This window comes from Cibotium barometz, chromosome 7, assembly GCF_041138505.1.
Source record: "Cibotium barometz isolate CiBa-2024 chromosome 7, ASM4113850v1, whole genome shotgun sequence".
Lineage (NCBI taxonomy): Eukaryota > Viridiplantae > Streptophyta > Polypodiopsida > Cyatheales > Cibotiaceae > Cibotium > Cibotium barometz.
In genome coordinates, this window is record NC_141052.1 from 56,038,201 (window position 1) to 56,059,872 (window position 21,672).

Below are 21,672 nucleotides of genomic sequence, written 5' to 3' on the forward strand. Positions count from 1 at the left end.
CAACATGTTGTGCAAGAGTAGATTTTGATGGGTACTCAAGGGAACATTGGTATAGCTAGTAAGACACGCAAAGAATTTTAAGAGCTTCCCACATTCCCCAGAGGGGTTTTGCTGTCAAGGTTTTTCCTCTCTGCTTGTAATGCACCAAGGTGTGAGTGTAGGACACTCTACTACTCCACTTAACTCTTAGATGAGTAGACTTAGTCTCTTATGCTCATCTCATCTAGCCTAAACAACTCACCATAATAGCTCAACTCTCCAACTTGAGCACTGCCTAGTATCTACGACTCTTATGGCATAAAGTAGATAGAGTTGAAGCTTCAGGAGTCTAAGCACAAGCTCATTTGTGGACTCAACCACTTGACTCTTGATTCTTATGCCCACAACACGTTTTGGTTGATGGCAACTTCGACTTTCTGTAAAGAAATTTTTCCAAACAGTTGACCCTGCAAAACGGTCGCCTTCTACTTGATCGTTTGTTGCATACTAGAGGTTACTTACTGCTCTTATGAGGGTGGACAATGAAGCTAATTCTAGTATCTACTCCTATATCCTCTCAACCTCTTTAGTATTCCAGCTTTGCCTCTTAATGCTTTTTGGAACCCACTTTCGTACATGGCAACGAGTGGATAAGGTTGCTTTAGGATTTTGTCACTTGTGGATACTCGTTTCGAACAAGGATCTTGCACAGTCTTTGACTGTTAGAACTTGGTACGAAGCAAATCTAAGCGATTTAACATCATAAATTGCGCTTTTGACCCGCAAATGCATCTCTGGCACAGCCCCAGACTATAGAGAGTGTATATGCGAGCTCAGGCATAAGGACCAAAATCTGTGCTCTGTGGCTGTCAAAAATAGCATTTTGTTTCCCAGTGCAATTTGGCCAAACAGAGCCCAAAAACAGTCAGAATTTCATTATGAAGTGGTCCAGAGGGTGTCTGAGACTTAGACAGAGCCAGATCTCGAAAAAAAATTCAGGGTGATTCTGCTCAGGGCGAGAGACATCCATTTCAAATTCTAACATGATAGGGGTATTGTTTCTGGGTAGTAGAACCTAACCCTAGCCAGATCTGACCATTAGACTCTGTATGTCCAGGGCGATTTGGTGGAAAAGTGCTCCAAACTGAGATCTGCTGACTTGATCACTGTATTGCTATGGTGCAGGGGAACCCACAGCTGAGAAGAAATTGGAATTGGACATCTTGAGTTAAGGGCAATTTGGCTGCCAGAGACTACAAACAAGATTTCTTTTGAACCTGACATTCCCAGTGCACACCAGACCACCACAGCAACCTAAATGAACAGTAAAATCTGAAAGAAATCAATCATAATTCATAAGGACAAAGATGTAAACTGAAACACTGCACCAATACAGTACCTAAAACGTAGTTGCATCTCACTCACAAAGAACTAAAAAGACATCTATGCATTTAAGGTCTAGAAGGGTCCTTTGTGAGCATTTCTACACACTTTCTTACCATTTAAGACCTTTCTCTTTTACCTCCCCTCCCCACTTTGCCATGCACCATACTTTTCGATGTTCCTAATAAATAAAAACAGATTATCAAGTTCAAATTAGATGATTTAAAATTCAAATTTCAAAGAAAAAAGCTACCACCTTTCTCCTTTATCAAGTTATACCTTTCCTCTTCTTAATAGGACATTTGAAAACTCCTTCATGTCGTAAAAGCATGTGTATAACATGAGCAGGCAAAAAACCAGACAAATCGCCTTTATGCTTCATAGCAAATCTGGCCATGCCAAGAATAATACTCCCCTGAAAAATCCAGAACCAGCAATCCAAAGATAAAATCAATATACTAATCCAAGTCTTAAAATAAAAACCAAAAAGATAATACAGCCTGAAAAGCGGGAAGCGTGCACAAAGTACGGCATCGGAAAGCAGGGTACAGATGATTCAGAGGGCGTGCTCCCAATTGGCCGCTGGAGTCCTCGAGCGACGACTGCGGGAAGAGACCCGCATGGAAGCGGGCATGCGTTGAAAGTGGTACTGAAGGTATGGATTCCAACCAATTAAGCTATGCAGAGAAAGTGCAAAATGGATATTTTTCTGAACAGGTTAAAGCTCTCCTCCAACACGAGCTGGCACAGAATTGGGTAAGATGTCTGCCAAGGTCAGAGAGGGGAAAAAAATTATGTATGCAGACAAAGAGCTATCACTGGGCAAGACCCTTAATGAACTCCACAAAGCCATGGCATGTGGTGTGTACCTATACTTCATGGGGAAGCCACCATCTGAGGAGGAGTTCAAAAGATGGTTCCAGGAAGTATATGGGGGTAAGGTCACCTTACATAGGTACCACTTTGCAGGCAAAGGCTTCTTCCAGGCTATGGTGGAAACAGAAGGGCAAAGAGATTATGTTATGGCTTCAGTTGCTGCCTTCAGAGGAAATATTGTTTACTCCCTCCCTTGGAGCCCTGCCATCAAGCCTGAAGAGATTTTATTACACCAGTGTCCAATATGGGTTGAATTCCTAGGCCTACCCTTCTACTTCTGGGACCACGTTAGGGAACTGGCTAGTGCACTGGGTAAGGTTCTCCATGTCCCCAAAGAGGGCATGTATGAGAGCAAAGCAGCATGCATCCTCTGGGACAGAAGGCAAGAGATTCCTGATTTCCTGCAATTCAATATGGCCGGGCTTGGAGTGGATGTGGAGGTTCACTTTCAACCATTTCATGATTCTTGCTTTAAATGTAGAGGGCAAGGCCAGTTTGCAAAGGATTGCCCCTCAGAACAACAAGCTCAAGGCAAGGTCTCACTGCCACAACCAGTACACATTGAAGATAAGAATGAGAGCTCAGTGGATCAAAACAAGGCCCCAGCTCCTGCAGTCCAAGAGGTCTCTAAGAAAGGTGGGAAAAACCTCAGTTCACAATAGAGTGCAAGCACTTCTAAAGGCGCCCAAACCCCTCAAACTCTTGCTAAGGAGAAGGATACAGAGGACTGGGAAGCCTCCAATCACAGGAGGATTAACAACAAGCCCTCAAATAATACAAAGCAACCCCTGCAGGACATTACTAATATGCATAAGGACAAAGTTAACCTCAAGGAGGAGGCTAGGAACAGAAACAGGTCATTTGCAGTACTGTTGGAATGTAGTGAGGATGAAAATTCACCCCCAAAAAACCATATCAATGACTGAAATGTATTCCAAGCTACTATGGCCTCATGGAATAACATAGGATTATGCTCACAAGAGAGACAAGGATATGTCAGAAGGCTCCTTCTTTCTGAGAGCTTTGATATATTAATGCTACAAGAGACCAAACTAGGGCAGACCCAACTGAATGTCAGAAACTATGAGTGCATAGTCAACAAGGCTGACAGGGGGGCTGGTGGTTATATGCTGCTGATTAAAAAGAAGTTGCCCATTACAGATATCATGCATTCTGACTGTGGAAGCATGGTTGCATGCAAGATTATGATTGAGGGCTCTGTAATAGGGCTTGTTAATGTATATGCCTCTAATGTGGAGTTGGAAAGAAGGCAGATGTGGGAATTGCTGGCCAATCTGGACTGGGATGTCCCTACTCTTTTTGGAGGGGACTAGAATTTTGAGTTGTGCACAGTGAGTATCTACTGTGTGCTACACGCACACAAGACTAGCTTCGAGGCTTGGGGAAGCTTGGGGAAGCTTGGAGCTAGGCAGCAGGCTGGCGACTTGGGCTAGGGATAGACTAACGGGCGGGCACCCAAGTATGGACAGGCGGGCGTCCAAGTGCGGACGCCCGATGACCCGCCAAGAGCCTATAAAAGGGTGGCCAAGGTTAGTCATTAGTTCATAGAGTCTCGCGTGTCTTTGTGAGAGCTCTATGGTCTGGAGCCTGGATCTAGTGCAGACGTGCACCTGCTTTCTGCAGCCAAGGCCGATAACAGTCTCGAGGCCTGTGAGGGTAGCTTCATGGCGGTATGGGACGTCACGAGGAAGAGATTGGTTGAATCGTCAAACTAGTTAGCCCAGCTCGTAGCTCGGTGGGGACAGCCAAGACTTGTGGGGTTGCCCACGGCTGTCAAGGTTGGGAGGTGAGTCAGGCCTGCACCCCCTTCACGTTTGCTTGGCTTGTTTGCAGGTTTCAAGTCTTGTGCGTGGAGCGTTCTATGAGGTGATCCTGCGGGGATTTGACAGTGGTATTAGAGCAAGCCTCGAGAACGAGCAAGTCGGTAGTAGGTAGAGAGAAAGAGGTCAAAGAAACAGTTTGAGGAAGAGAGAAAAAAAAAGTAAAAGCCAGTCGGCTGTGTTTTTGTGTGTGTGTGAGAGAGAGAGAGGGGTAGCGAAGACGTGGCTGTAGCTGTGTGGTGCCTGAATGGCTGCACAGCCCACATAAGCTAAGACAAAAAACTGTGTGACGCCAGCAGCAAGAACGTTGCACCAGTCAGGCGGGTAGTACATACACGCCGACAAGTGGTGCACGTAGGCGGGCTGGTACACACAGGCAGGTAGGCGAGGACAAGCACACGTAGGCAAGCCTCGCAGTCGGGCTGTATGCGTAGGTACGTGCGCACGACGCGACAGCATAGGCAGGCGGCTTCACGCAGGCATACGGGTGGCAGGCAATCGACACTAAGGTACTACAGAAATTAGCGGGGAAAGCATGCACCGGGTAATGTTTTTTTGAACTTTTGTTTTTATAAATTTATAAAAAAAAAACCTACGTCACGCATTACCTTGCTTTCGTTTTTTTTTTTTTTTTACTGAACATTAGTATAGGGGTTTAAAAAACCCAGCCTTGCTTTTATGTTTTTTCTTTTTTAAAGAAATATATATATATATATATATATATATATAACAAAAGCAAAAGGCTAAGTAAGCTTTTGGGGAAGCCTATAAATTCTCCTTAAGGAGGCTTCTTGCCACACGGCTCTCAAGCTCTCAAGCTCTCTAGCACTCTTTTTTGTGCAAGATAAATCTTTTCTCTCGTCTTGCCCTCTTCAAGATGTCGACCCAAGAATCCGAGATGGAGCCCCTTCCCGAATGTGAAGACCTGCCGGCTACGAAAGCCACCGATAGCGATCTTTTCGACGATTTTGTTTCAAAATCAAATTTCCAAGAGTTTAAAGTTGCTCTTGAAGCTTCTTTTGCGGAACGTCAAGCACAAGTCGCCACTCAGATGCAGGCTTTACAAAACTCCATCTCTTTGTTGACCACTACCCTATCTACTGTTTTGGGTATGGATACTTTGGCATCTGCTTTAGGCCCCAATATTACTCCGGAACAGTTTGGGGGCAAGCAAAAGCAGCGTACCAAAGAGATAATAGACACTTGGCTACATAAGTTGGCCAATCCATTTTCAGTTTCATCCATATGACGATGGCAAAAAGATACAGTTAGCAGTAGGTTTCCTCTCAAGCAAAGCTTTACTTTGGTGGAAAGAACTCAAACCTAAACCAACGACTTGGGCACAGTTCGAAGAAGTCTTTAAAAAAGAATTCCTTAAGAAACATGATGATTATGATATTGTTGCCCGGTTCGCAAGTTTGACCATGACCTCGCAGAACCTCACTTATGAGGTCTACCTCCAAAAATTCAAGGACTTGCAAATGAAAGCTACAAAGATGGATCCTATCACTCTTTTGAGTTTCTTTGTAGCTGGTTTACCCAACTCGTACCGTTTGCAGATTAAAAACAACAAATGTAAAACTTTGAACGAGGCCATTCATTCTGCTCGTATCTATAATGATACAATGGTCTCTTCCAAATCTAAACCCGTGACCGAGCACGGGAACAAGCACAAAAGGAAGTTCTCCGTACCGATAGCTAGTACGACAGAAGGAAAGTCTTCGGACCAACCTTCGAAGAATTCTACTTCCACTCTAACGAAGAAAAAACGTCTCCTTAGGGCTTTGAAGCTCAAGGAGGGACGTTGCTTCATCTGCGAAGAAAAAAGGAGATATGCGTAACGAGTGCCCGAAGCAGAAGGGTGCAAAGACCAACGCAAGACCCAAGTCAAAGACAGCCAACCAGTTGTCTTTGATAGATACTTCAGTTACTGTACTTTCTCGCCCTAGTTTATGTTCTGATTGTCTGTTCAACTCTAAAGTTTTTAGCTTGCATGATCTTCTCCGAGTTTATGGAGAAGTGAATGGCCATAGAATCCACATTCTTCTGGACCCTGGCAGCTCACACAACTTTGTTAATTACAAACTTGTGCAGAAATTGGGTCTTGACACAACACCTAGCGATCATACCTATGAGGTACGCCTACCTATTGGTCAGCAAGTGTAGGATCGAAAGGTGTAGAAACTACCAATCCGGATTCAGGACTACGAAGATCTTCTGGAGTGCTATGTTATGCATCTAGAGAATGTAGGCTTGTTATTAGGGATTGAGTGGTTTAAGACCCTTCAGGTAGGTCCATATAGATTGGTCTAGTCATACTTTTTCCTTTGAACATAGGAACACCCACTATTGTATCTTAGGTGATTGTATACATCTCTCTCAAGGACCTCTTGTAAATAACGTTGATTTTGGAAATATAATGGATTCTTCTTTATATACTGCTTGTCACTGTGTCTTGATTCCACTTTCTTCATTTCTCATACCTTCTATGGATGTTAATGAATTAAGTGTGTTTAAAAGCAAAGAATTAACGAAGATACTTGATTTGTTTCAAGATGTATTTCCTAAGGAACTGCCATCGGGCTTACCACCCGAAAAGGCAGTAGATCATCGTATTGACCTGGTTCCTGGTGCCTAACCTGTTAGTATTCCACCTTACAGGATGAGCCAAGCTGAGGAAGATGAGTTGGCCAAACAACTCGCAGATTATTTGAGGATGGGCCAGATCCATCTAAGTAAATCACCTTGGGGTACATCTGTGTTGCTCAGGAGAAAGAAGGAAAACACCTGGAGAATGTGTGTAGATTATAAGAGATTGAACAAGCTGACAATTAAGAACCGTTATCCTCTCCCTAGATCAGATGACTTGATTGACCAGTTAGCCAGAGCGAAGTATTTCACAAAGATAGATTTGCATACTGGCTATCACCAGATACGTATTCATGAAAGGCATGTCGAAAGAACCACCTTTCGGACTAGGTATGGCCATTGCGAGTTTCTCGTATTACCTTTTGGGTTCACCAATGCTCCAGCCACTTCCCAACAAATGATGAACGATCTTTTTCGTGAACAATTGAAAAAATTTGTGGTAGTGTTCCTGGATGATATTTTGATATATAGTCGTACTCTTGAGGATCACGTTAGACACCTCACGATTGTCTTAACTATTTTAAGACAGAATCGACTGTATGCTAAATTAAGTAAATGTGAGTTTTTCATGACAGAAATCATTTACTTGGGACACAAGATCACTAGAGATGGGTTGAGCATTGACTATGACCGAGTTCAGAAGGTCCTGGCTTGGCCTATATCACAGACAGTGAGACAACTTTGTTCTTTTCTCGGTTTTGTTGTTTTTCTTCGGAAATCCGTGCGGGAGTACTCTCAGCTCACACTACCGATGACTGACTTGTTGAAAGGTCATGGACGTAAGTCGAATCAACCTATCACTTGGAATAACGATTTGGATATGGCCTTCAGACTTTTGAAAGATAAAGTCAAGGAAGCACCTATCTTAGCACTACCCGATCCTAATAGGCCTTATCTTGAAACTGATGCCAATGACTATGCTATCGGGGCTGTTCTATTCCAAGATGATAGACCTATTGCTTTCGAGAGTAGAAAGCTAAATGACACTCAGTCTTGTTGGCCAACCCTTGAGAAGGAGCTTTATGTTGTCATTCACGTTCTCAAGGTTTAGAGACATTATTTATATGGCTCCAAGTTTATCGTATTGATTGATCATCAGTCAATCAAGTATGTGTGTGATGCAGAGGATTTGAGAGGAAGGAAAGCTTGATGGGCTGAGTTAATGCAAGATTTTGATTTTGAGATTCGTTATCGAAAAGGGTCCATGAATAGTGTCGCAAATGCGCTTAGTTGAATTAGAGAGGTGAATACTTTGTCGTTCACCACCGAGATTTCTACTAACTTATTTCAGTCATTGAGAGGGCTTTGTAGGACTGATAGTTATTTTGGTCCATATTGACAGAAGATCCAAGACGGGAGCTCATTGATTGACCAAGACTCAGTGACTGAGCAGCCTACCATATAGGCTGCAGGAGGTCAATGGATGATTCGGAATGGTTTACTGTTCCGTAATGACAAAATTTGTGTACCACATATCCCGGACATTAGGTCCAAGATTCTTAAGGAGTGTCACGATGCCCCTTCTGCTGGACACATTGGGGTACACAGGACATTATCATTAGTGAAACACACTTTTTAATGGCCGACCGAAGATGAAAGGATATGTAGAAGATTATGTTTGTAACACGCGGAAGCTTTGGGAGTCTTCTTTCAGCCCTAAGCAGTACTGGCAACATGCTGATGCAAAAACGCAGATATAGAGAGAGAGTAGAGAGATAGATATGCTGGAAATTCAGTATATTGCTATAGTACAAAAAGGTACTTGTCTGCAGCCCTAGGCTGCCTTGTAGAAAAGGTGATAACACCCAAAATTCTGTCCCCCTATGGGACTCCTACTGACCCAATCCCTAGGGGATTGAATTGCCAGAACAATGAGCATGAGTGCCTATTTATAGGCCTTGGATCCCTTGGAGAGCTGGCCGACTGCTGCAGCAGCCTTGGCATAAATACAAAAACGCAAGCCCCTTTATCAGCCGCCTTGTTTTTCTTGATGCGCTCCAACCCCTTGGCTCTTTGGAATCAGCCGACAGCCCTCTGGAACCAGCCGACAGCATCCTCCTTCATGATCCCCATGCCTTGCTCCAAGTCCACCACAGATTCTGCACCTGAGGCTCCTAAATTCTGGTTCTTATCTTTTACTGGCTGCCCCCTTCTGGATTAGCCCTGAGAAAGTACTGGCATTGATCATGCACATGACATCCCCCTCTGCTTAACTTGATGACGGGAATCCAACCTGCTCTTGGATGACTGTCATCATCCCAATCCTTTCCCGAAGTCCCCCTGTCATTCATCCATCCTCGGCAACCTTTTTCTCTGAAAGCCCGGCCTGTTCTCCAAACCACTCTGTCTCAAACGAAGATCTATGCATATCTGTTCCATCTAGTCCACAATCCATTCCTGCCCTGACCCTGAACACCGTCTTGGTCTTCATTCCTGAGAAATGAGTCTGGCACTCTCACATCACCCTTGGAGGATAATCCTCCCTTGGGACCGTTGCCCGAGAACCTATCTGGCTCACAAGACTGCCATCCCCTCTGGCTCTGTGAAACACCACCAACAAACCTCCTAGGAGCTCTTCTTGATTCTGTGTTTCTTGCCTTGGGCTTCGTATCCGTGTACTTTCCTGTACCTTGGACCTGTACACCATCATATGGGACTGATTCAGTGTTTAGCTTTGCTGAGCCTGATGCTCTGATACCAATGTAACACGCGGAAGCTCTAGGAGTCTTCTTTCAGCCCTAAACACTAGGGGCAAAATGCTGATGCAAAAAGGCAGATATAGAGAGAGAGTAGAGAGAGAGAGAGAGAGAGAGATGCTGGAAATTCAGTATATTGCTATAGTACAAAAAGGTACTTGTCTGCAGCCCTAGGCAGCCTTGTAGAAAAGGTGATAACACCCAAAATTCTGTCCCCCTATGAGACTCCTACTGACCCAATCCCTAGGGAATTGAATTGCTAGAACAATGAGCATGAGTGTCTATTTATAGGCGTTGGATCCCTTGGAGAGCTGGCCGACTACTGCAGCAGCCTTGGCATAAATACAAAAACGCAAGCCCCTTTATCAGCCGCCTTGTTTTTCTTGATGCGCTCCAGCCCTCTGGAACCAGCCGACAGCATCCTCCTCCATGATCCCCATGCCCTGCTCCAAGTCCACCACAGATTCTGCACTTGAGGCTCCTAAATTCTGGTTCTTATCTGGTTCCTAGTCTTGTACTGGCTGCCCCCTTCTGGATTAGCCCTGAGAAAGTACATGGCATTGATCATGCACATGACAATGTTCTCAAGTGTCAAGTTTGTCAAGCAAATAAAGCTGAACGCTTTAGACAAGCTGGGATGTTGCATCCTTTGCAAATCCCAGGTAATAAATGGGAAAGTATTTCCATGGATTTTATTACCGGATTGCCAAGAACACATCAAGGCCATGATTCTATTTGGGTTGTGGTGGATCGCTTGACAAAAATGGCTAGATTTTTACCGACACGGAAGACCATTACAGCTACGCAATTAGCAAAACAGTTTATTGAGCAATTGTTTAGACTGTATGGGTTACCGCAGGACATAGTCAGTGATAGGGACTCTAAGTTTACAAGTGATTTTTGGAGACTTGTTTTTGAGAAGTTGGAAACAACTTTGAATTTGAGTTCCTCATATCATCCTCAATCTGATGGCCAGGCTGAAAGAGTGAATCAGATTTTGGAGGATATGCTTAGAGCATGTCTCCAAAAGACAGAGTTCATGGGAGGATTATCTTCTTATGTTAGAATTTGCATATAATAGTACTAAGCATACGAGTACAAGTTTTAGTCCTTTCATGCTTATGTATGGTTTTCAACCTAGATCACCTGTTACAGTGGGATTCTCAGGACTTCAGCATGAAGCAACACGTAATTTTTTGCAAGATATGTTACAAGTTGCAAAGGAATCTATTAGAAGTACACAAGACAGAGACAGATTTTATTCTAATAGACATTGTTCACCCAGAGAGTTCTCTGAAGGAACAATGGTGTATTTGCGAGTTCCGAAAGATTCCGAGACTTTACGAACAGGTCGATCTCTGAAATTATCCCCTAGATACTGTGAACCATTTCGTATTACACGACGGATTGGTTCAGTCGCATATGAACTGGATTTGCCTTTTCATGTGAAAGTTCATCCTGTATGTCATGTTAGTAGACTTAAGGAAGTACTGGGTGGAACAGACCAGTTAGTTACTCCTCAAGAAATTATAGATGTCGAGGACATGACATTTGTTCCACACGAACCAGAAGAGATTCTTGGATTTCGTAAAAGAAGATTGCGTAATATACTTATCACGGAATACAAGATCAAGTGGAAGGATCGTGTTGAGAAGGACGCTACATGGGAGACATTGACTACCCTTCAAAGGGATACCCTGGCTTTTTAGTGAGCTCGGGAGTGAGCTCTTAGAGGAAGGGAAGTATGTCATGTGCAGAGTGAGTATCTACCGTGTGCTACACGCACACAGGACTAGCTTCGAGGCTTGGGGAAGCTTGGAGCTAGGCAGGCTGATTGGCGAGTTGGGCTGGGGATAGACCAACGGGCGAGCACCCAAGTATGGACGGGCGGGTACACAAGTGTGGACGTTCAATGACCGGCCAAGAGCCTATAAAAGAGTGGCCAAGGTTAGTCATTAGTTTATAGAGTCTCGCGTGTCTTTGTGAGAGCTCTATGGTCTGGAGCCTGGATCTAGTGCAGACGTGCACCTGCTTTCTGCAGCCAAGGCCAGCAACAGTCTCGAGGTCCATGAGGGTAGCTTCGTGGCAGTATGGGACGTCACGAGGAAGAGATTGGTCAGATCGTCAAACTAGTTAGCCCAGCTCGTGGCTTGGTGGAGACAACCAAGACTTGTGGGCTTGCCCACGGCTGTCAAGGTTGGGAGGTGAGTCAGGCCTGCACCCCCTTCACGTTTGCTTGGTTTGTTTGCAGGTTTCGAATCTTGAGCATGGAGCGTTCTACGAGGTGATCCTGCGGAGATTTGACACCCCCTCCCCCCTTGCAGTGGAAAGACTGGACAGAAAAGCATGATGTCATAGACCTAGCTTTGATGAAAGGATGCAGTGCATTAAAAATGCCAACATGGAGCAACAAACAGATGCAAGGTGGCTACGTGGCCAAAAGGCTGGATAGACTGTATGCATCTGATCAGGCATCATGGATTAAACATGACATAGAAGGCCACCTTATGCACTCACACACTGTTTCAGACCACACTCCTCTGAGGGTGGCATTTAGATGCAAAGTGCAGAGAAGGGTTGGAAAGGGCCCCCCTTTGTTCAAGTTTAATGTCTCATTTCCGAGGGATAAAGGTTTCTATGAAGGATTAATGAAGGTATGGTTAGAGGCAAGGGAGGTAGGTAGTGACCCCTACGGCAGACGGGAAGCTGGTGTACAAACCATCACAGAATATGCCAAGAGGGAAGGGAGGAAAAGAGCTAATTCCAAGAGAAAGGAGGAAAATGGCTTTGAGAAGATACTTATGTGCATCAAGGCAATATGCAACTCTCAGCCCCCTGATCCTTACATGTTGCAAATGCTCCATAACCTTGAGAACTATGCAAGAAGAATTGAAGCCAGGAAGGCAGAATCAGCTAGAGTACAGACAGGCCTTTACTGGCTAAAGGTTGGGGACACTCCAAGCAGGGTTTTTTTTAAGACTCTGAGGACCAAGAAGGATGCTGACCTGATCACTGCAGTCAGGAACTCAGACGGCAGGATTACTGAAAATGAAGAGGAGATGAGACAGATTTTTGTTGACAACCTCTCCAATATTGTGGGCACAGCATTGGACACAGCAGGTGATTATAAAAAAAAACTACAACAGTTTCTGGAGCCTGTACATGATGACATCACTGAAGAAAAAAGGCACCTACTGGGTAGACCCCTTTCCCCTTATGAGGTTGAATATGTAATCAAGTCTCTCAAAAAAGAAAAGGCCCCAGGCCTGGATGGGCTGCAGGCTGAAGTTCTTCAAGAAATGGTGCCTTATTCAGCAGATGACTTCTGTGAGCTGCTTAATGCATGCAGGAGGGATAGATATGTACATGCCAGAGAACATCAATACCGGACTCATTAAACTCATACCCAAGAATGGGGACAAGCAAGAAGTAAAGAACTACAGGCCCCTAACAATGCTGAATACAATATATAAAGTTATGGCTAAAGCTCTAGCCCTAAGGATAAAGGCTCTGCTAAGTGAAAGGGTGCACCCAATGCAGTTTGGTTTTGTGCATGGTATAAGTATACATGAAGCTATCTTTAATGTATTAACAGCCATGGATTGGGCCACTGAACAAGAAGAGGATTATGTTATGATCAATATGGATCTTGAGAAGGCATATAACAGAGTGGGCTGGGAATTCATCTTGGCAGTGCTCAAGAAGATGGGCTTTGGGTCAATGTTCACTAGCATGGTGCAAACACTCTTCAGCAATGCCTATGCTACTGTCCAAGTCAATGGATATGTATCCAACAAGTTTGCCCTGAGGAGATCAGTGAGACAAGGGTGCCCCCTTGCCCCCCTTCTCTTTGCCGAGGATCACAGACTTACTTATTCAAAGGGATGCACTAAAACCTCTCCCATTGCCATTTGGCAGAAGTTTTGCATGCCAGCTATTTGCAGATGACAATTCCAATATAGTCAAGTGTGAGCAACCAAGTTTAACTAGCTTGATGGACGTGTATAACAAATTTTGCAGAGTATCACGCTCCAAGATAGCTCCACATAAAACTGAATGCATTAAACTCAAGTATGTGGACCAAAAGGATTGCCTCGCAGAGTTTGACTTAAAGAACTTGGGTCCAGGCACCATAGTCAGATACTTGGGCTGTCCAGTTGGAATAGGGCTAACAACTCATCAATGTTTTGAGTGGCTACCCAAAAATATCACCCAGAAGGTCAAAGCAAGAGCACACCTCAGATTGAGCATAGCAGGGAAAGTAATTGCTCTGAGACACATTTTGACAGCTTTACCAGTGTATGTGGCAGCCTTGATGAAATTCTCTAAAGCAGCTTGGCATAAGATAATAGATTGACAAGAGTCTCAGAGAGTTCTTGTGGACATGTGCTGACAGAAAGATGTGGAATTTGTGTCTTGGGAACAAGTATGCACTAGCAGAGAGAATGGTGGATGGGACATCCCTAATCTGGTTGACAAGGCCAAACAACTGCTGAACAAATGGATAGGCAAGCTGTCTAACCAGCCCTGGCCATGCATAGCTAGATGGAAACTTGCAACTGCCTAGGTGGAAAATCAGCCCTAGCCTCAAACCCACTGGTTGGACAAACTCGTGTACCCTGGCTCTATTCAAATATTAGGCTCTAGATTCCTTCAGTTGGAAAGAAGTGCTAAGCCAAGCTGAGTGGATAGGGGGAGGAAGGGCTGATTCCTCTCTGGAACAGAGTGTTTGGCTGAGTAAAGTAGCTATGAAAGATAGCTCTCCAGCACTATGGCTCAACAAAAGGATGGCCAAGAAACTAGAAGCCAAGGGTATAGTCCACTTTAAGGATATTTGGAACAGGGATATCCAGCAATGGTCAAATCCCCCATGATCAGTGGAGCTCTCTCACAAGTGGGGAGCAAAGACATATGGTACATCAGCAACATCAAAGAAAACTGGCCCTCCACAGCTTTTTGCTCCTCTGAACAAAAATTGAAATGGTGTAAGGTTAGACAAAAGGTTAAAGAGAAGGACACACATCTCTAAATGGGTGGATGCTCTAGTTAAAAAGTGGGACAAGCTGGGCTGTAAACTAACACCTCAATTCTGCAGGAAAGGTCTAAGGTTGTATGGAAATCAACTGGGTCTGGGAGACTTGACTTACTGCTGTGGAGAGTCCTCCATCACAAGCTACCTGTTAGGCAGCTCACTTAAAAGTGGCGGGATGGTAATCCATGGTGCCCACTCTGCAGATGCCAAACAGAGACATTGAGATATGCTTTATGGGAATGCAAGGAGGTCTATCCCCTGTGGGCTATGACTAAGACTCTCTTGTATGAATGTGGGGTTGTGGATAGGATAAACTGGAGACTAGCTAAGCTTCTTTACAAGAAGCTAAAGAGGATTAAGGTGTAACCTCTAGGTGATGTATCTTTTTGATACCTGTAATATAAATTATCTCTTGCATTAAAAAAAGAAAAGAAAAGATAATACAGCCTCATCATCGCTATCATCTAAAAAGATAATACAACCTCATCATCACTCTTATCCTCATCGTCACCATCACTAGGTGCCTCCAAATTAGTGCTCTCATCCATGTCAGACTCCAAAACTAGCTCAGGTGGCACCCAATGCAACGAGTGCACAGCTCCGCAACTCAATGGGTAGTCAGGGAGATTCTCCAACTCGTAAGCTTCATCACAATGGTACACCCTATGCATAAAAAAGTTACAAAAAAAATTCATATAAGCTACCATTAGCTCAGTTAAAATCTGAAAATAATATCATTTTCACAAATCATTAAACTTAGTGAACATTGACCAGCTTACCCTGATAGATGCATTCCCATGAGCTTTCCATTAGCTGAAATTACAGCACCTCCATAACATTGTGGAGAACTTTCATAATCACCAAGAAGAAAGCTGTTATAACGGGATGGCGTGTTCTGACACATACGACCAAATGTGTGCACAGGGATGCTCAAGTTACACTCTTCAGGTTGGAGTGTGGGAAATGAAATGAGGGCAAGGTTATCACCTGTCAAGTTTAGAAATGTCAAAAACATAATTCACATGAATGAATGAAATTAAAATAGAATTGAACAAAACATTTTCAGATGTAGTATATCTTACCAATGTTCAAATTACATGGCATAACATCGAAATGACTTTTTGCTCTGCCATCAATGACTTTATAAACAGTCATGTTATGGTGAGGGAATGACACAACGTGCTGCACGTGAGCTTCAAAACCATTTCCAGACACTATGATGCTATCGCCACAGAGGCTAATAGTACTCTCTCTGATTTCTTCCTTGTTTGCACAATATACGGCATGGAATGCAGTAATTCCCACATCCAAACCAACAAAGGTGAATGTGCTAATACTCTGACCATTATCAAACACCTTTGCAATTCCAGGATTATCAACTGTAGAAAATGACTCCTGATGCTGGCTCTGATTCAAGCATATCAACACTTGATCAAAAACATGTTTCTGAATGGCATGTAGTGCAGCTTCACTAAATCCTGTACACAAAAAAGACAGCAAAATCATAAGCTGAAAAATGATGATACATAGGGAGAAACTCAGCGTAAAAACACCAATCATACTCCCCCCCCCAAAAAAAGCTCTTGCACAAACTTAGGCTTAAAGTGAATGTATGGCTACGAAAAAGAAACATATTACAGCACATTACATGATGTAAAAATTAATTCACATTACATGATGCAAAAAACAGGTCAATTTATACAACCAAAGTTTCAGAGTAAATAATCTGTTTAAAATCAAAGCTGCCCGAGATCTGAAATCAAAAAAAGAAACTACATAGATATGAGCTTGGAGGCAATGTAGAACACTCCAGATTTAAAAGGAAAGATCTTCAAAGTATTAAGAAATATGCGGATAGTAAAGTATGATACATAGAGGTAAAATAATTGATTAAACACATCGCAAATTAGATTAATTTTACGTAAGTAAATCATACCATTAAAAGCCAGAATTAAATAAAATTCTAACCAAACTTAGATTATGTCTAACTTGTAGGCAATGTGAACCTCTAAAATTTCATCGAGTAGTGCTTACCAGCAAGTTTTAAGACTTTCATCTCGAATGCACAATTTGATTGTGGAAAATTGAGGTAACACAAGATCAAATTCCCACCACTGCCGCAAAAAAGATTGCAAGATATTGACACTCTCTCTCTCTCTCTCTCTCTCTCTCTCTCTTCAATGTAGACACACTTGTAAGTCCAATTATCACTTTTTGAGAGAGAGAGAGAGAGAGAGAGTGTGTCAATATCTTGCAATCTTTTTTGCGGTAGTGGTGGGAATTTGATCTTGTGTTACCTCAATTTTTCACAATCAAATTGTGCATTCGAGATGGAAGCCTTAAAACTTGCTGGTAAGTACAACTCAATGAAATTTTGGAGGTTAACATTGCCTACAAGTTAGACATAATCTAAGTCTGGTTAGAATTTTATTTAATTCTGGCTTTTAATGGTATGATTTACTTACGTAAAATTAATCTAATTTGCGATGTGTTTATAATCAATTATTTTACCTCTATGTATCCGCATATTTCTTAATACTTTGAAGATCTTTCCTTTTAAATCTGGAGTGTTTTACATTGCCTCCAAGCTTATATCTATGTAGTTTCTTTTTTTGATTTCAGATCTGAGCTTTGATTTTAAACAGATTATTTACTCTGAAACTTTGGTTGTATAAATTGACCTATTTTTTCAATCATGTAATGTGAATTAATTTTTACATCATGTAATGTGCTGTAATATGTTTCTTTTTCGTAGCCATACATTCGCTCTAAGCCTAAGTTTGTGCAAGAGCCTTTTTTTTTTGGGGAGGGGAGTATGATTGGTGTTTTTACGCTGAGTTTCTCCCTATGTATCATCATTTTTCAGCTTATGATTTTGCTGTCTTTTTTGTGTACAAGATTTAGTGAAGCTGCACTACATGCCATTCAGAAACATGTTTTTGATCAAGTGTTGATATGCTTGAATCAGAGCCAGCATCAGGAGTCATTTTCTGCAGTTGATAATCCTGGAATTGCAAAGGTGTTTGATAATGGTCAGAGTATTAGCACATTCACCTTTGTTGGTTTGGATGTGGGAATTACTGCATTCCATGCCGTATATTGTGCAAACAAGGAAGAAATCAGAGAGAGTACTATTAGCCTCTGTGGCGATAGCATCATAGTGTCTGGAAATGGTTTTGAAGCTCACGTGCAGCACGTTGTGTCATTCCCTCACCATGACATGACTGTTTATAAAGTCATTGATGGCAGAGCAAAAAGTCATTTCGATGTTATGCCATGTAATTTGAACATTGGTAAGATATACTACATCTGAAAATGTTTTGTTCAATTCTATTTTAATTTCATTCATTCATGTGAATTATGTTTTTGACATTTCTAAACTTGACAGGTGATAACCTTGCCCTCATTTCATTTCCCACACTCCAACCTGAAGAGTGTAACTTGAGCATCCCTGTGCACACATTTGGTCGTATGTGTCAGAACACGCCATCCCGTTATAACAGCTTTCTTCTTGGTGATTATGAAAGTTCTCCACAATGTTCTGGAGGTGCTGTAATTTCAGCTAATGGAAAGCTCATGGGAATGCATCTATCAGGGTAAGCTGGTCCAATGTTCACTAAGTTTAATGATTTGTGAAAATATGAATTTTTTTTGTAACTTTTTTATGCATAGGGTGTACCATTGTGATGAAGCTTACGAGTTGGAGAATCTCCCCGACTACCCATTGAGTTGCGGAGCTGTGCACTCTTTGCATTGGGTGCCACCTGAGCTAGTTTTGGAGTCTGACATGGATGAGAGCACTGATTTGGAGCCACCTAGTGATGGTGACGATGAGGATAAGAGTGATGATGAGGTTGTATTATCTTTTTAGATGATAGCGATGATGAGGCTGTATTATCTTTTCTTTTCTTTTTTTAATGCAAGAGATAATTTATATTACAGGTATCAAAAAGATACATCACCCAGAGGTTACACCTTAATCCTCTTTAGCTTCTTGTAAAGAAGCTTAGCTGCCCTAGACCTTTTTTCGCTTCCATTATCCATGGCTAGCTTGCAGGCCTGACTAGGAAGTCCCTGACATAAATCCTTGAGTTATTGAGTGATCTGCCATGAGCAAAATGTGCCCTGGAATTCCTATGCTCCCAGATGGCACTTAGAAGAACACCTCTTATTACATGCCACAGTTTGAAGATGGCTGGATTCATTCTGCCTTTGCATCCAAGTAAGGCCTATCTCCAGTTTATCCTATCCACAACCCCACATTCATACAAGAGAGTCTTAGTCATAGCCCACAGGGGATAGACCTCCTTGCATTCCCATAAAGCATGTCTCAGTGTCTCTGTTTGGCATCTGCAGAGTGGAAACCATGGATTACCATCCTGCCACTTACAAGTGAGCTGCCTAACAGGTAGCTTGTGATGGAGGACTCTCCGCAGCAGTAAGTCAAGTCTCCCAGACCCAGTTGATTTCCATACAGCCTTAGACCTTTCCTGCAGAATTGAGGTGTTAGTTTATAGCCCAGCTTGTCCCACTTTTTAACTAGAGCATCCACCCATTTAGAGATGTGTGTCCTTCTCTTTAACCTTTTCTCTCTCTCTCTCTCTCTTCAATGTAGACACACTTGTAAGTCCAATTATCACTCAAATGTGGAAAGACACAATAGCTCGTGACTCCACAGACAAGTCCTATTCTCAATCCCACAAGAAGCCTTCATCAGCGCACAGTAGTACTCTGTTTCTTTACATTATGTAGAAATTTCTACAACAGTTACAGAAACAAATTAAGCTTGAAAGACCTGCACAATAGCTTCTTCTCAGTAAATGTCTGCATGAATGCGTTAATGGAGGTACATAGGGTGACTCCTACACATAAACTTAAATAGATTGACAAGATTTAGCGCAATGTCACCTGTACTCTTTCATAATCGGCATGTAATGATATGTTAGCATGAATAAATTATAGAATAAACTTGCATGACATTCCTCTTGTGCGATTGTCTACATAAGTAAATCCTACAGAAAAGCTTACATGATATTAGAGAAATTTGAAAGACTAATGTTGTACTTTGCATTATCGACATCTTTGTTCATGTTGTGCTATGCCATTCACTCGTAAGGCTCAAACTCTGAGTCTCGGCATATAAGCAAGCAGAAATAGGTTGAAAGCCTTCACAAACACAGAAAATCACATAGAAAGAGAAAGAGCCGTTTTGTTTGTGTTTCTAGAGAACACAGACATGCTGCGGTTAACTCACAAAGCAGAAGCAGTACATCAACCACGCAGACAGAAATCGGTACCGTAAGACCTGTTGGAGACAAAGAAGAGCAGAAACCGTCGATCGGCACAGAAAAGCTTGATTCGCCTTAACCCGCTGCTTTCGCCGCCTCTTCCACTGACAGAGACGATGGTGTAGACGACGAAGAAGAAGAAGAAGAAGAAAGGTAGCGCGTTTTGAAGGAGGAGGGTAAGGCTCGCGCACTGCTTGCGCGGATGGGGGAGCGGCAAGCTATGGATGATGATGATGGAGCTTTGAATCCTGGCTATGGTTGCTGGCTATGGTTGCCCTGAAAAAAAAAAAATTGAGTGAAAAGAATATTGATTTTAGCAGGTCACCATAAGACACACATGTATTTTTAAAAATTTGCTGAACTTAACTTGAAATAAACATTTGCAATGTCAAATATAGAATAATTCTATAATATAACTTATGTATCTATGTGTATATACATACATACACATATATATGAATGTATGTGTGTGTGTGTGAATATATATATATATGTGTGTGTGTGTGTGTGTGTTTATATATATATATATATGTGTGTGTGTGTTTTTTTATTATTCAAATATTATTCTCGATAAATTCCTAGAGCACACACAAGGTCTAGATTATTTTAATATGACGATTTTATAATCCATTAAAAGAGCACTACCAATAAAACTCTCTCTAAACCTTGAAATTCTACAAGGCCTCTACCATAAAATGCACATTAATCTCCAAGAAAATAAAAGATACATCGACAAACTAAATAAACTATTTATTTAACTTCAAAAATAATAAACTAAATCTTTAAAAAAAATAAAATAAAACTATTCATTTAACTTCAAAAATGATATACTAAATCTTTAAAAAAACCTATTACTCCAGTAGAATTTCCTCTCTCTTTCCAAAACATAATTGTTTAGCTAGCTAAAGAATTAAGATGGCCAATGAGGGTTTTTTATGGAAAGAAAAAGAGCTTTTTAAATAACCGTAAATTTTTATTCTAGTTGTGATCTGCATACGCTCTCTCTCTCTCTCTCTCTCTCTCTCTCTCACACACACACACACACACTTAGTTCTCTCTCTTTTCATGTCATCTCTCTCTCTCTCTCTCTCTAAGCTATCAGCAACCCGTCATCTCTTTCTTATTCTCACACTCTCTCGGATCTCCTACACACAAACTTAGTTCATTCTCATTCTCTCTCTCTCTCTCTCTCTCTCTCTCTCTCTCTCTCACAATAGAAGATATATTACCAAAATTACTTTACAAATGACCACATGGCCACCACGTGATGTACTAGCTTTCCCTCACTAATTACTCCGAACCACAAGTGTAGCTCGGAGTACCCTCATCCAATATATAGCCATGTCATTCTCCACCAAATGAGCTGGCCGCAAGGAAGAGCTTGCCACAATAGTAGCCCTTTTATACGACCTATGTGAGCTGTAATACCAACTTTTGCATTAAATATGAAGGCATTTCTAGTTAACCAGATATGCCACAAACTTGTCCACCTGAAAAATGAAAGAAGACTGAATGTTTTGGGTTATCTTGCCAAAAATCCAGTCTTTAACCTTTACGGACCTATCTGTCAATGGAGTCCATATGTGAGAAAGGAAATCCCACACCTTCTTTGCCACCGGACATGAAATGAAGAGATGCGGACATGTTTTCAAGCATGTAGTACAAAACACACAATTACCAGAAGCAATCCGTCACTTTCGCTACTACTAGTCCCCCAATGGTAGGCCTCCAACTAGCATGCGCCATAGGAACACCTTCCCTTGATATGGAATCTTAAACCACCAGCCCTGTAAAATTACTTCCTTCCACTAGGCCCTACTCTTTCTGATGTTCCATACCCTATTAGCCTTCTCAATGACCCAACGCTTATCTTCAACCATCATATAATACACTTGATTTGTTGTATGCTAGACAATGTCCAAAGGCTT

General features: G+C 42.2%; 2 protein-coding genes across 7 annotated transcripts; one reads left to right on the forward strand and one right to left on the reverse strand.

Moving 5' to 3' along the window:
* Positions 1-846: 846 nt before the first annotated feature.
* LOC147637212 (uncharacterized) lies at positions 847-20,091 on the reverse strand. 6 transcript variants are annotated; one of them, XM_086800834.1, is made up of 9 exons: positions 19,754-20,091; positions 19,485-19,622; positions 16,491-16,570; positions 15,539-15,934; positions 15,236-15,443; positions 14,939-15,119; positions 1,642-1,777; positions 1,479-1,543; positions 847-1,311 (listed from the first exon to the last, which is right to left on the reverse strand). In XM_086800834.1, exons 2-8 carry the CDS (start codon positions 19,544-19,546, stop codon positions 1,482-1,484), a joined length of 1,125 nt encoding a protein of 374 aa, XP_086656960.1. In that variant the 5' UTR covers positions 19,547-19,622; positions 19,754-20,091; the 3' UTR covers positions 847-1,311; positions 1,479-1,481. The 6 variants fall into 6 exon arrangements, with proteins under 6 accessions (XP_086656960.1, XP_086656959.1, XP_086656957.1 ...); XM_086800833.1 differs by having other exon boundaries at positions 847-1,293; positions 19,485-19,581; positions 19,762-20,087; XM_086800831.1 differs by having other exon boundaries at positions 847-1,293; positions 19,762-20,087.
* On the forward strand, positions 17,093-18,343 carry LOC147637213 (uncharacterized). The gene is made up of 3 exons (XM_086800836.1): positions 17,093-17,749; positions 17,845-18,052; positions 18,129-18,343. The coding sequence occupies exons 1-3, from the start codon at positions 17,272-17,274 to the stop codon at positions 18,325-18,327; spliced, it is 885 nt and encodes a 294-aa protein (XP_086656962.1). The 5' UTR covers positions 17,093-17,271; the 3' UTR covers positions 18,328-18,343.
* Positions 20,092-21,672: the final 1,581 nt, after the last annotated feature.